This window comes from Pezoporus wallicus, unplaced genomic scaffold (assembly GCF_028554395.1).
Source record: "Pezoporus wallicus isolate ANWC-B61680 ecotype Strahan unplaced genomic scaffold, APGP_CSIRO_Pwel_v1 contig_3817, whole genome shotgun sequence".
In the NCBI taxonomy this organism is placed as follows: Eukaryota; Metazoa; Chordata; class Aves; order Psittaciformes; family Psittacidae; genus Pezoporus; species Pezoporus wallicus.
The window spans coordinates 4,685,883-4,698,757 of NW_026635157.1; the positions used below are offsets into that span (position 1 = coordinate 4,685,883).

General features: G+C 43.3%; 1 protein-coding gene across 2 annotated transcripts; it reads left to right on the forward strand.

The window, feature by feature from the left end:
• The first annotated feature begins 1,056 nt into the window (after positions 1-1,056).
• On the forward strand, positions 1,057-11,424 carry FUCA2 (alpha-L-fucosidase 2). 2 transcript variants are annotated; one of them, XM_057407039.1, is made up of 7 exons: positions 1,057-1,280; positions 4,115-4,302; positions 5,864-6,203; positions 6,794-7,004; positions 8,376-8,566; positions 9,514-9,622; positions 11,053-11,424. In XM_057407039.1, exons 1-7 carry the CDS (start codon positions 1,057-1,059, stop codon positions 11,191-11,193), a joined length of 1,404 nt encoding a protein of 467 aa, XP_057263022.1. In that variant the 3' UTR covers positions 11,194-11,424. The 2 variants fall into 2 exon arrangements, with proteins under 2 accessions (XP_057263022.1, XP_057263029.1); XM_057407046.1 differs by lacking the exon at positions 1,057-1,280 and adding an exon at positions 1,390-1,628.
• Positions 11,425-12,875: the final 1,451 nt, after the last annotated feature.

The window sequence follows — 12,875 nt, forward strand, 5'->3', positions numbered from 1 at the left end:
GAACTTTCCATTTGTGGTGATGATTTTGGAAAGTTAGTATTTACTGATTAAGTCAAATTATTTCACATATGCCATGCCATGGCTGCATCCCAGGGTCTGATGCAAAACTATACAATTTGGGCATCAGGAAAGACTGGAGAAGCATCAGTCTGGAAAAAAAAAAAAAGCTGGAAGAGGCATCTTTTAAAATATGTGCTTGCCACCCATGGTCACAGCACAAATGTCAAGGGTCATCTACTGAATGGAGGCAGCTTCCACACAGACTTCCTTAGCAGGCTTTGGGGAACCTCTCTGCCATGGAAGCCAGTACGTACAAGTGGGCTGGAAGGAGCTACAGAGCAAGGAGTGTCACACTCTGTCCTTCCTGGGAAAGGGAAGTGCAAAGGGAAGGGAAGCTGAGCCTGTGGTTGGAAGCAGGCAGAAAGGGCAAACCCAGCAGGCCGCATAGGCCACCTCTGGAGCAGACCCTGGCTGCAGATGAGACTCAGCTCTGGATGGGGCAGCAGATCCAGCAGACCCTGGCAGGCAGCCCTGAAGGAGACAGCCAGTGCTCCCGGGACAAGCAGAACAGAAATGGGCCATGCCGGGCTGAGCCAGCAGGCCATGGGCCAGAGGAGGCTGGAGAAGCACTGTGGGGTGCTGGCCAAGGCAGAACTCAGTTACTTCATTTTCTTAAAATCCTTAAAATCCAGGTGGCAATTTGTGATCGAGCACCGAGATAACATGGCACCGACGGTGACGACGCCTCCAAAAGCTGGCGCGCTTCTCCATGTACAGGAGGCGAAGTCCGCGGCGCCGGGGATGAGCCTTAGCAAGGCCACGGCCGGAGCCAGAGCTCTTCACCTGCTAGGTGCTAGGGTGCTTGGGACAGGCTACCTTTTGGCCAGAGGGCGGCGGGCTCCGGCGTGACGGGCGGTGGGGCGGGGAGAGCCAGAGCCCGCCCCACGTCCCGGCCCGCCTTATGCCCTAGCCAGCGGGTACTGTTGTACTGTGCGTGGTCGTGCAGCTCCGGGATCCGTGCCCTGAGGAGCCGCCTCCTCCTCACCCGCCGCCGCCATGCCGGGCTCACCAGGTCGCGCCTCGCCGCTGTTGCTGCTGCTGAGCCTGCCCGGGCTGCTGCCGGCGCGGCCGCCGGGTGGTGACGGGCGGCCTCGCTACGAGCCCACCTGGGGCTCGCTGGACACCCGGGCGCTGCCCGCCTGGTTTGACGAGGCGAAGTTTGGCGTCTTCATCCACTGGGGCGTGTTCTCGGTGCCCAGCTTCGGCAGCGAGTGGTTCTGGTGAGCTCCCCGGCCCCTGGCCTGCCCAGCCCCTGGGCCTCCCCGGCGGTGGCACCCACAGGCCCCGGCATCCTTGGCGCTGCCGCCGAGGGGCGGCTGGGAGGGTCGCACCGAGGTACAGCTGCTGTGGCTGGGTCGTGCCAGCGATCTGAGGAGTTTGCTTGGAAAACTGCTCTTTGGGCAGGCAGGGTTTGACTTGGTGTGGCCCCCTTAAAGCGATGGTTAGGTTTAAGGCCCCTCTGCACGCTGACCCTGGAGCTGAGGTGTGTGGGAAGAGGTTTATTTCCACCTGAGGCCACGGACTTTATGGCGCCGTTTACGAAGGAAGCAGAGTTTGATGTGCTTCTGGTATGTCTCACCGTGTCTGCCCTGTCCTAAAACTCTTGAATATGATGGCTTGTAGAGCTGAAAGGCGGGTTTTCCACAGCGTTGTGAAAGAGGCGGTTCGTTGAGCGGCAGGAGACCTCTCCAGGGCTGTGGTGAAGGGATCGGTGAAGGGGCTCTCCCCAGGCGCTGTGAGGTCAGGCACTGGGGGTCTCCAGCTCTGGAGAAGCCTTGCACAGCTCTTGCTTGGTCGCTGGGGCACTGCGCTGTCTGGGAGGCTCAGCAGTCCATCACTCTCCCCCATCGCTGCCTTTGCTTGGCAAACTGCCTGCAGTTTGCTTGTGCACGTTTTCTGCTCTTGTGGGTTTCTTCTTTTTTCTTATTAAAGGGTAATTTCCACTTAAAAGAGCCTAAAACGCTGATCCTTCAAATAATTTGTATTCAAAGGCTGAATGAAACCTGGTTTGTGTGTGTTCACTGGTTCAGGCCCCTTGGCTGTCAGCATTCTTTTTGCTGCCTTCTTTCCATGCTCTACCAAATACTTCCTGTATGACTTGAAGTGACTCACATTACTATTTACAATATGAAGATAACACCAGCTATGTGGCAGAGCTGTAGTAAACCTTAAATACAATATTTGTAAACAAGCTAACATCAATATAAACAAAATGCTGTTCTCTGACAATGTTTTCTCTGTTTTTATCAGAGTTATGTTCAAGAGTTTCAGCAGTTTTTTAATGTGGACTCCACTTACTAATACAGTACTTTCCCCGTGGGGATGGGAAGAAGCTAACTTTGGGTTCAAGCAGCATGTGTAGTCAGATGATGAGGTCCTGTGTTAGCAGCTTCAGATGGAAAGTTATAAACACTTAACATCACCTTTCCCTTGCGCCTGTTCAGCCTTGGTCAGAATGTTTCTAGAATCTTAATGTGTCAAAGTGGAAGTGCTCATGTTAGCAAATAGTGTGACAAAGGGAAAGAAGCAAGGCTGTTACCTGTTTTTTTATGCAATTACACACTTCAAAATCAGAGTGGGGTGGGGTTTTTATCCAGATTCTTTCAATGAAGAAGGCTGTCTCAGCTCTTTCTTCTAGGTTTTTTTTTTTCCCCCTTTTGGCTATCAGAAGTTGTGCTTGTTTGTGCTGAATTCTATTTGAGAAGGTTACAGCAATATCCATAAAGTTACTGTCATCTTGCAGAACTGAGGTCAGAGTCCACCTCTGGACTCCAGGACAGGACAAGGAAACATGCTTCAAATATTCAGATTCTGGGCTGGTTTATTCATTTGCTTTCAATTTGTTTTCATTTATATCTAAATTTGCCAACAGGAATTTTGCTGTTGACTTCATTCATAGAAAGGTGGATGCTTTCAGACCCTTTTCTACATAAGCATTAGCAGTCACAGCATATGGTGTTGTTAAAAGGCCTCCAGCAATAAGGCTGATTATGCAGTAAGGACTGTTGTGTGCTGTTTCTGGAGTTCTCTTTCATTGCTAGGTAGTGGATGATGGAGCAGGTTGAAAATAAATAGTACTCTGTTGGTAACTTACGGTATCTGCACATGAGGAGGGTGAGAGGCCACTCTTGGACCACAGAGCCAAGCTCCAAGCCTTGCTGTGGACTAGACCAGTGGGAATAGTGACAACACTGATCACTGCCACAGGGAAGTACAGGATAGGAACTGTCTCTGTCTTTGCTTGGTGGAATGCAAAAATACATCATAAGTTAATTTTTCCTTGTAGTTCCTAAATCTGTGTGCACTAGTAGGCAGGTGGGTGTGTGCCTGCATGTTAAAGCCTGTGACAGATGTGCACTTTTAAGTGTGCGTGGTTATTGCAGAGGCAGGTTGCTGTGGGAAGACATGCTTTCTTGTATGGTGTCTTTGCTTCAGCCTCACATGTGCAGTGGCTGCAGCACACTGCAGGCACAGCTCTCTCTTGCTCTGGGACTGTGGGTAGCTGCTCATGCAACAGGTCACTCCACTGCACTTGGTGTAGAGCTCTGGGCTGGCAAAGAGGTTAAGCTGCTGGCCTGCATATTTGTGGGCTGCAGGAGTTGCAGTGTGTGGGGCAGAGCAGAGATGCCTGGTATGTGAGACTTGAGGAGCATGAGCGATGTTAGTCCAGAAAAAGTGCATTCTTTGTGCCACCTGAGCTGCTTACATGGACTGTCAGCCTGTGCCCTCTGGTATGGTTTTGGGATTTGGGTACTGAGCCATTTTGCCGAAGTGTAGCTGCTGTGTTGCATTGCCCATAATGAAATTCTGGGACTTTTGGAAAGTGGAGTGCTTGAAAGATGTACAGCATGGCCAAAGAGGACAGAGAAAAGGAAATCTTTGATAATTAATACTGTTCTGAAGCAGTTTTGTCTTACACTGTCATATACCAACAGTGTCATATACTGCCACTGCATGTGCCTCTAAGTGTGAACTCAAATAGGAGCTGGTGATTTCAGTTATTTTCTTTGTCTAAAAATATACCAGCAGACATGTGTTGCTCTATGTTTTGTAGGTGGTACTGGCAGAAGGAAAAGAGAGTGCCCTATGTGAAATTTATGGAGGCAAATTACCCACCTGGGTTCAGTTATGAAGATTTTGGGCCACTGTTTACAGCAGAATTCTTTGATCCCCACCAGTGGGCAGATATTTTGAAGGCTTCAGGTGCAAAATATGTTGTCTTAACTTCAAAACATCATGAAGGTAAGTGGAAGGTCTGTGAATGTTAGTAATTGGTGCATTTCTGTCAACAGTGGAAAAATCCATGTGACTTTCCTACTTTCTAAGAGAGAGAAAGCAGAGTCTTACCTGCCCCAACCCAGCCAAGGAAATGAACCACCCAAGAAATGTGCTTGTGTTTTCTTCTTACACAAAAGCTATGGCCATGAAGCTTGCATAGGAGGAAAAATAGATTGTGCCATTGTAAGACAGCCTGAAGCAGTGGGGGCAGCTGAGCTTCCTACAGTCGTTTATTTTTTATTGTGAAATTTATTGCTTGAGGAACAAAAAAAGTGAATTCTGCACCTTTAACATATGGAGAGCCACTGTGTACAGGCAGTTAATGAGCTCCATAGGTTTCTCCAAGGAATTTAGGAGTATATTCCAGGGGTCAGCTTCAGAGTTAGAAGGAAATAGCTCTTCCTGATGCAGTGCATAGAAGCCAAAACTTTGAACTAGGTCTGTAACTTCACAGGTGTGATTGATTTTTTGGCACTGCAATTGTAAGATGCTTTGCAGAGTAAAGAAAAAGAAAGTAGTTGTAAGGAAATATGATAGCAAAGAAAGTACAAAATAGTAAGATGCAATATGAAAGTGCATGGAGTGAATGTTGTTGGTCTTTGAGGAGATGTGGGTTCAAGGCTGGTAACTTGGGAATTTTCATCTCTGCTGACACACATAAAATCTTGATGATTCCCATGGTGTAATTCCCAGTGACTTCAAAAGAACTGTGTTTCATTTAGTCTGTTCTGTAGCCTGGGGCATGAATTTTGAGCTTGTTTTGTCTCATAGATACAAGTACATGTATCCAGTTCACAAAAATAGCACAAGATTTATTAGACAATGAGTATAAAGCAGTTTGAAGGTGAGCGTGGAGCTTCTCTGCCAGTGGTTGAAGTCTGCAGTGCAGTAGTACTTGCGCTTGTGTTGGATTGCTGGATGTCTGAAATGTTAAATCCCTGCTGATACTTTAAAACCTGTTTCAGGAATTTATATATATGCATTGAGGAGTTGATTGAGCTGTTGTAAGTGTCCAGACAAATAAGAAGTGAACATTCGCATAAGATATAAACAGAAGGGAGGACAAGTCTTTGAGCCAAATGGTAGCTTGTGCCTTCTGCAGCTGAGAAAGCCTTTTATATTTCAGTTGTTGAATGTGCATTCACAGTTTGTATTAGTATATTCAGTGAAAATGTAGATGCCTTGAAAATTGCTGTATTTTTGGCTAATTGGGATATATGAATGGAGTGAATAATTAAGGAGAAGGAATAATTATCCTAAGTAGTACAGAACTGGAAAATATAAATATATATGTATGTATAAAAAAAGCATAAACATATCTGGCATAGTGTTCTGGTGCTCTGGCTACTATCATGCATAAACAGATTGTAGACATACTGTATAGCATGATAACAATATTATTATATGTATGATTTTAATTATATTTATTTTTTGCAACACACTTGTAAACTACGTTTCAGAAAGAGGAACTGTAACTTCCCCTCTTCTGCTTCCCTTTCTTATCCTTCCATTTTTCTGTTTTCAGGCTTTACTTTATGGGGGTCCAAATATTCTTGGAACTGGAATGCTGTTGATGTGGGACCAAAACGAGATCTTGTGGCTGAACTAGCAACATCTGTTAGAAACAGGACTGACTTGCGTTTTGGGTTATACCATTCCCTGTTCGAATGGTTTAATCCTCTCTTCCTTGAGGATGCTGCCAATGCCTTTATGACAAGAAAGTTTCCAACTAGTAAATCATTACCAGAACTCTATGAAATTGTGACCAAGTACCAACCAGAAATAATTTGGTCTGATGGGAATGGAAATGCACCAGATACTTATTGGAACAGTACTGGTTTCTTGGCCTGGCTGTATAATGACAGGTACATAATGATGCTGGCTTAGCTCTTCAACTCAAATTCTGTTGTGTGTTGTCTCATTTTTTTCTGTATATTTTGCGAAACCTCTACTTGCAAGGCTTAACTAAATACTAATTTTCCTGAAATACAGAATCCCGGTCTTCCCTAGAGCTGTCAAAGCTTGCTTTAGAAGACAACTTTTTCATATTTGGCAAATCAGTCAGTTAAGATGGTGTTGGCTATTCTATGTACTCATGTTCTTCCCTAAGTCTGCTGCACAGACAAACAGGAGAGCAAGTTAATTTGAGAAAATGGGTACCTTGTTGTCATCACAGACTGAACATCTGGTAGTGGATGTGAAGCACAGGCTGATTTCTGGCAGACCTTTATGAAAGTCTGGAGCATATTTCCCTAAGAAATGCCAGTCTGGACCTTTTACTAGCAAAGGATGAGAATAAGATTCCTGAAATAGCACTTATTCTGACTGTAGTAAATTAGTAAGTACAGAAGTAATCCTAAATGTTAGTTTCTGTGAGGGGTGTGTGTGGAAATGGACTATACTGGCTGTGACTGCATTTTATAGTATAAAAATCATAACATTTCTCTGTTTCCAGTCCAGTCCGGGACACAGTTGTGACCAATGACCGCTGGGGGGTTGGCAGCATCTGTACACATGGTGGCTTCTACACTTGCAGTGACCGGTATAATCCTGGCCACCTCCTGCCTCACAAGTGGGAGAACTGCATGACCATTGACAGCAAGTCGTGGGGGTACAGGAGGAACGCACAGCTTGGAGATTACCTCGCAATCGAGGACTTGGTGAAGGTACAGTGGGACAAAGATGTTGCCTGCAACTTTGGATTCTGCCACCTGATTATTATGCTATGCTATATAGCATCTCTATTATATATCTATTTTATTAAAATATTATTTTACTTGAATAACGAATCAATGAAATAATAAATCTGTTCATTTCCAGCCTAGCACTGGCAGGATGGAATATCCATGTAATTCTTATTAATTTCATAGAAATGACCAAGAGAAACATGAGTTAGTAAAAATTCAGTAAGTTTCTTAGAAGCTGTTTCCCCCATGTGTAAGGACTGATCTGGATAGTTTCATAATTACCTTTTTTACTAGGTTTTTCTTGTAACTGCACCTCCAAGTTGATGAGAAGCAAACAGTTGCAGCTTCACAGCCACTATTTAAGAACTCCTGATTGAAGGTTACATCTTTTTCCCCCTTCTAGCTAGAAACAGTTTCTGACTCTTAATAGCCTTTTTACCTCGTAGCAAGAAACTTTCCATTCATCCCACTTCATTTAAAGGAAAAAAAACCCAATGCTCTTCTTACAGATACACAGGTAGACATTAGCAGATGCAGAGAACTGATGTTAATGGAGCATTGATTCCCTTTGCTAATCTAAAGTATTAAAAAAAGATTGGAAGCTTAGGAGAACCTAGTGACAGGAAGACAGATCAATCTTTCAGATAAATGCATTTAATTGCAAAATTCAGGTGGCGAGGGGAAGGTTGTTATTGTTGCTTAATCTAAATCTGTTACTAGTACTGTCTTGCAGAGGAGAATTTCAAATAGAAGTAACCTCTTTCCAGAGGCAGAAGATATAAATTCATTCATTATCTTATCTCCAGCTATCTGTGCATCTCAGTCCATGATCTCTGGAGGGCAGTGTGGATGTGAACACAAATATTCATGGACTTTAGAAGGCCTGCTCATGTTTTACAGATGTCTCTGTAAAACAGGAAGAGCATCAAACAGAGGAATAAAAAGGAAGTTGCTCCTCTTAGCTTCAGTAAAACTGAAGTGGCATCTATTAGTTTTATTCTTCTCTCATGTAGAGAAATCATCTATCCCTTCTATCGGTAAAACCCTAGAAGTCGAAATGTTAAAAAATTGTAGGCTCTGATTCTAATGTAGGTTCAGATGGACATACTGGTGCAGAAATGTATTTTGGTCTGTTTTCTGCCATAAAAATTGCCAGCAGAGCTTTGTTTCATAGGAGCTTAAATTTTATATTGGCTGTTGGGATGATCCCTAAAGTCTAAACATGCAACAGTAACAACTCATTCAGTTCATCATTCTGAAGCAGTATGGCAGACTTTGGTAAGTACTTCAGATGTATGATTTTATTAACTATGACCATATGCTCTGTGTATGTGCTTAAAAACATTTCAGCAACTTGTAGAAACAGTGTCTTGTGGAGGTAACCTCCTGATGAATATTGGGCCCACTCATGATGGTTGCATTGCCGTTGTATTTGAGGAGCGCCTGAGGCAGATGGGTGCCTGGCTGAAAGTCAATGGAGAAGCCATCTATGGAACAAAACCATGGAGAGCGCAGAATGACACATCCACCCCAGGAGTGTGGTAAGGTGACTGAATCAACATCAGCTCTTCCATTAACAGTGTATGTGACCCTTTGAAATTCTTAATGATGACTTGGTGCTACAGAAATCACCACCGTATGTATGTGTGAAGAAATTAACCCCTTTGTCAGTTTGACTGCACGTAAAAGTGTGTATAGAACTGTAGGTGGGCAATGGGTGTCAGAGACTGTAGGTTTGGGATGATGCTGAGGCTGAGGGGAAGGTTGCAGATGTTTCCTTTAGTGATCTTATGCTTCTTAGAGTAGCTGGCAACAGAAACTATATAAAAAACTGGAAATATAAAACTGCTGTGAAGTGTTTATCTGCACAAACATGATGTCACTCTTTAGAGAGAAAGAAACTAGAAACCAGTCTAGCATATCCTGCATTACTTTTTAAGGTAAAAATGCATGGGAAGAGAACTGCAATTGTTTGGTCCCTATATTCAGCCAGTCTCTGGACTCTCCTCTGCCTTTGTGCCTCACAGCTGCTGCATGTAATACCTTAACAATCCATCAGGGTTTTTGGTCTTGACTCTCTTCTCCACTTCAGTGGGTCTTTTTACTGCAGTTACTAGTAAGATCTGGCTATCTGGCTTTAGCCTCCAAGAGCAATAAAACATTGTTAACTAAAGGAAAGAAAGAGGGAGTACCTCCCTCCTCTATGACTGAGCAGCAGTGAGATATGTGCTTCAGTTACTACAGCTGTTTACCTCTGAACTCAGTTATTTAATAGTCTCTATTACATCTAGTTTGTTGGAACATGTTTTCCAGGATCAGTACTTTATCAAAGCTATAAATTGCCTGAAAAGACAGTTGTGTGTGTGCAAATGTAATTAACACTAAATCTTGAAATCCATTTTTCCAGTCCTGAAAGCACTCTATGCATCACTTCAGAAAATTTACAAGGCAAAACTGACATGCATTTCTATTCCCAATTTCCAACCAGGTACACTTTCAGCCCTAAAGAGGGGAAAGTCAATGCCATCTTCCTTGACTGGCCGGTCTCTGGGACTCTGGTACTTGGTGAGCCACGAGCCAAGCTTGGAGAAACACAGGTAAAAGACAACACACCTCACTCTTCCCCTTTAGAACAGCAAGGCTTTTAATATTGCAAGAAATGAACATGCTCTGAAGGAAAACACCTCTAGGATTTGTCATGTTCCATCATGTTTCTTTTAGTTTCTGGCCTCTTTGGGAATGCACAGCTCAGGACAGTGTACATTGGAAGGGACCCAGCAAATGTTTGTTTTCATTCTGGGACCTCTTTGTCATAGTCCTCCCAGTGGGATGTTTCTTCTCCAACAAAGTTAAACTGAATTGCTGGTGGGGTATGTTTTAGCTTGCAAACTAAGGAGGCCAAGTACTAGGGGAAAACAGCTGTGCTGCCCCTCCTGTTTCCTGTAGCCTCTAACTCAGCATGACCTTTCTTTATAGTCATCCTCTTGATTTTGGTGAGACTGTAATTGCTGTAATTGTGCAAGTCAAAGCCTTGCACAAAAGGAAAGCACACAAAGATTTTCAATGCCCAGGGAGGCTAAGTAGTAGAGCAGTGCAACCCTAGATGTGTGTTTTACAGCAAGCGGTGGTCAGAAGTTGAGGAACATGATGCCGAACCTACATTATCAGCAGTGTAACCCAATGGAAGCAAATTTATAGAGCAAAACAGATGGTGCCCAGGGCTTAGTATCAACACTGTGCATCCAAGGTAGGGATTATCTTCATCTTAGCTATTCTCATGCATTGGATGTCCACTAGCTGCTGAAATGAATGCATTATGGGTGTTTCTGGACTAGTTCCATATGACATTAAGCCAAGACAACTCTGTGCCAGGGAAGACAGTAATTTCAGAAGTGTTGTAGATGAATCTTGAATAGGCATCAAGAGTGTATGTGCACAGGAGAGTAAGGATGTTCCTCAGCAATAGATGATTGGTCTTCAGCTACTCCACTGTTTTCAGCATGTTAGCAGCTGGTGTATCTCACCCTGTTTGTGTGATTTCTGTAGAGGGGGTTCGCCAGGTCTGCTTTGTTTGCAATACCTGGCTGCACTCTATAAGGAACTGGTGCTCATTCAAGACTACAAGTTCCACTATGGGAAATAGGTGATACAAAGGTGTGTACTGTGGCACCTAGATCCCTGCTTAGACCAAAATCCCATCCCAGACTTCTGAAAATTGTTTATGTACTTTCTTTACAGCTCTGAGTACGTCTTGAGACCCACCAGCTCTACCTTTATTGCTTGTAGTAATTTATTGATTGTAATTACTTTGCAACTAATTTTCAGTTACCTTTAATAATTATCATTCATCTGGTTGGTAAGTGGCACTTAAGGATAGTGGCTAGTAAGGTAGCTATGGACCATCACTGCACCAGCTAAAAATGACTGCTACTGCTGAACCTAGGACAACCACCATTTCTGCAATGATTTGAGAATCACATGCATGGAGAAGGCACTGTTCTAATCACAGTGTGTATTTCTGTCTCAGGTGAAGCTGGTTGGCTACGAGGAACTGCTGAAATGGATTGCGCTGGGAGAAAAAGGAATCATTGTAGCTCTACCTCAGTTAACTCCCAAGCAATTGCCATGTCAGTGGGGCTGGACGTTACAGCTGACTGCCATAAGCTGAGCTGTATGCTGCTGGAGTCTTGGGCAGCAGGGAATGACACTGTTTTGCTCACTTTCTCATCACTGGTTTCTCTTGATTGACTGCAACACTCCAATGATTTCACTTCTCATGAAAGGTGGCCTGTTGTTAAAGGATGGAATGAACCTCTTGAAATCTAGAACTAGTCTGAAGCTCTGCCTACAATTTGTTTCTTTGAACTTGTGTGAAAAACTGAGCATTGACCTTGACCTCTCCACTTAGTCAGTTTCTTGCCAAGTTATGGGAAAGGGGGAAGGAAATAAGGGAAACAAGGCACTGGATTTTTAAAGCCATGAGAAAAAGCAGAGCTAGTTCAAGCCAGCATTCAAATGTCAGTTGCTCAGGCATCTACCTTCTTCAGTGCAAGAAATCTTAACTTCCACAAAACTGTACAGTAAAAACTGTCTGGTTTAGAGAAAAGAATGAACTTTTTCCAGTTGTGTGCAACCAGTGGCAGTTGCAGTGGAACAGGGTAGTGCATCTGCATTACTCTGAAGAAATTCTATCTATTACTGAGATACAAGCAATGTGGGAGGGGTTTTGGCTGTTTTATATAATATTACATGGTTAAAGCTGACTGTTTACAGCCATTGTTTTTAACCAGTTACCAAGGTGCCTCCTGTGGACAATAAGCCAAAACATGTACTCCAATGACAAGCTTTTTTATAAATGAGAAATAAGCAGGAGTTGCATTGTCCAGAGCCATCATTTTAAGCAGAGGGTAGATTGCATCTACAAAATTCCCAAGCTCATCATGGGTCAGGATTTGCAGGGACAGACCTGCAGTATGCAGTTTGCAAAGAGGGGTAGGTATAGGACAACAAAAAGCATGAATTGTTTCAGTATAGATATTCAAGGTTTATTTTTCCTGAGTAATGTTAATAAGTGCAAAATGATTACTGTATAATTTATGCTCATTCTTACAGGATTTTAAGTGAAGGGCCAACAGAGGCTAATGCCCTTCCTGGTGGTAATGTGAATACACACACAAATTTTACATTAAAATATTTTATTACAATACAGACAATTAGGCTCAAAATTAATAATACAAATTAAGATAAAATATTTACAAGTTAATGTGTATAGTGTAGCTGTTTAAACAGCATAAACAAGAGGACTTCTAGAAATCCATTCCTTTAATATTAACAGCGAGAGAAGTTTGCTCCTTGCCACCACCACCCCTCCCAGCTTGTTCAAGAAGAATGTGCATCAGTTGGCAAAGGCTTTCTGAAGAGTGACTCTCTGGAATAACATTTGTAAAGTTATGCAAAAAAACAGTTTTCCTTTATGAAAATAAATATGTGGGAGAAGAAGAAAGCAGCCTGACTTCATTTTGCTACTCTGCTCTTTGTAGGTCATTATCATTAGTTTTCTCTAAAATGTAGGCACCTCACACAACGAAATGGGGTTGTTAAAACGTGACTGGTAACACTGCCACCCAATGCCCTTCAGAGGCAATAATCAAATTAATTAAGGAAGAGTTTGAGCACTTTAAAAAGAGAAAAGTCTTTTCATATAATGATTCCTTCAACAAGAGTATTTTCAAAGGGTGCTTGAAACTGACACTATTAGAGCAAATAGGGGCTTACTCCCACTTTTTTCAGTACATTCTTTCTCCTGGTCTGCCACTCCTACACTGTTACAAAATTAACCCGAGTCTCATC

What these genes read in the sequence shown, in the direction of transcription:
- FUCA2 (XM_057407039.1), top strand. Translation starts at nt 1,057, where the DNA reads ATGCCGGGCTCACCAGGTCGCGCCTCGCCGCTGTTGCTGCTGCTGAGC. An exon ending in TTCGGCAGCGAGTGGTTCTG is followed by an intron (nt 1,281 to 4,114) that starts GTGAGCTCCCCG and finishes TATGTTTTGTAG; the next exon opens with GTGGTACTGGCAGAAGGAAA. An exon ending in CCAAGCTTGGAGAAACACAG is followed by an intron (nt 9,623 to 11,052) that starts GTAAAAGACAAC and finishes TTTCTGTCTCAG; the next exon opens with GTGAAGCTGGTTGGCTACGA.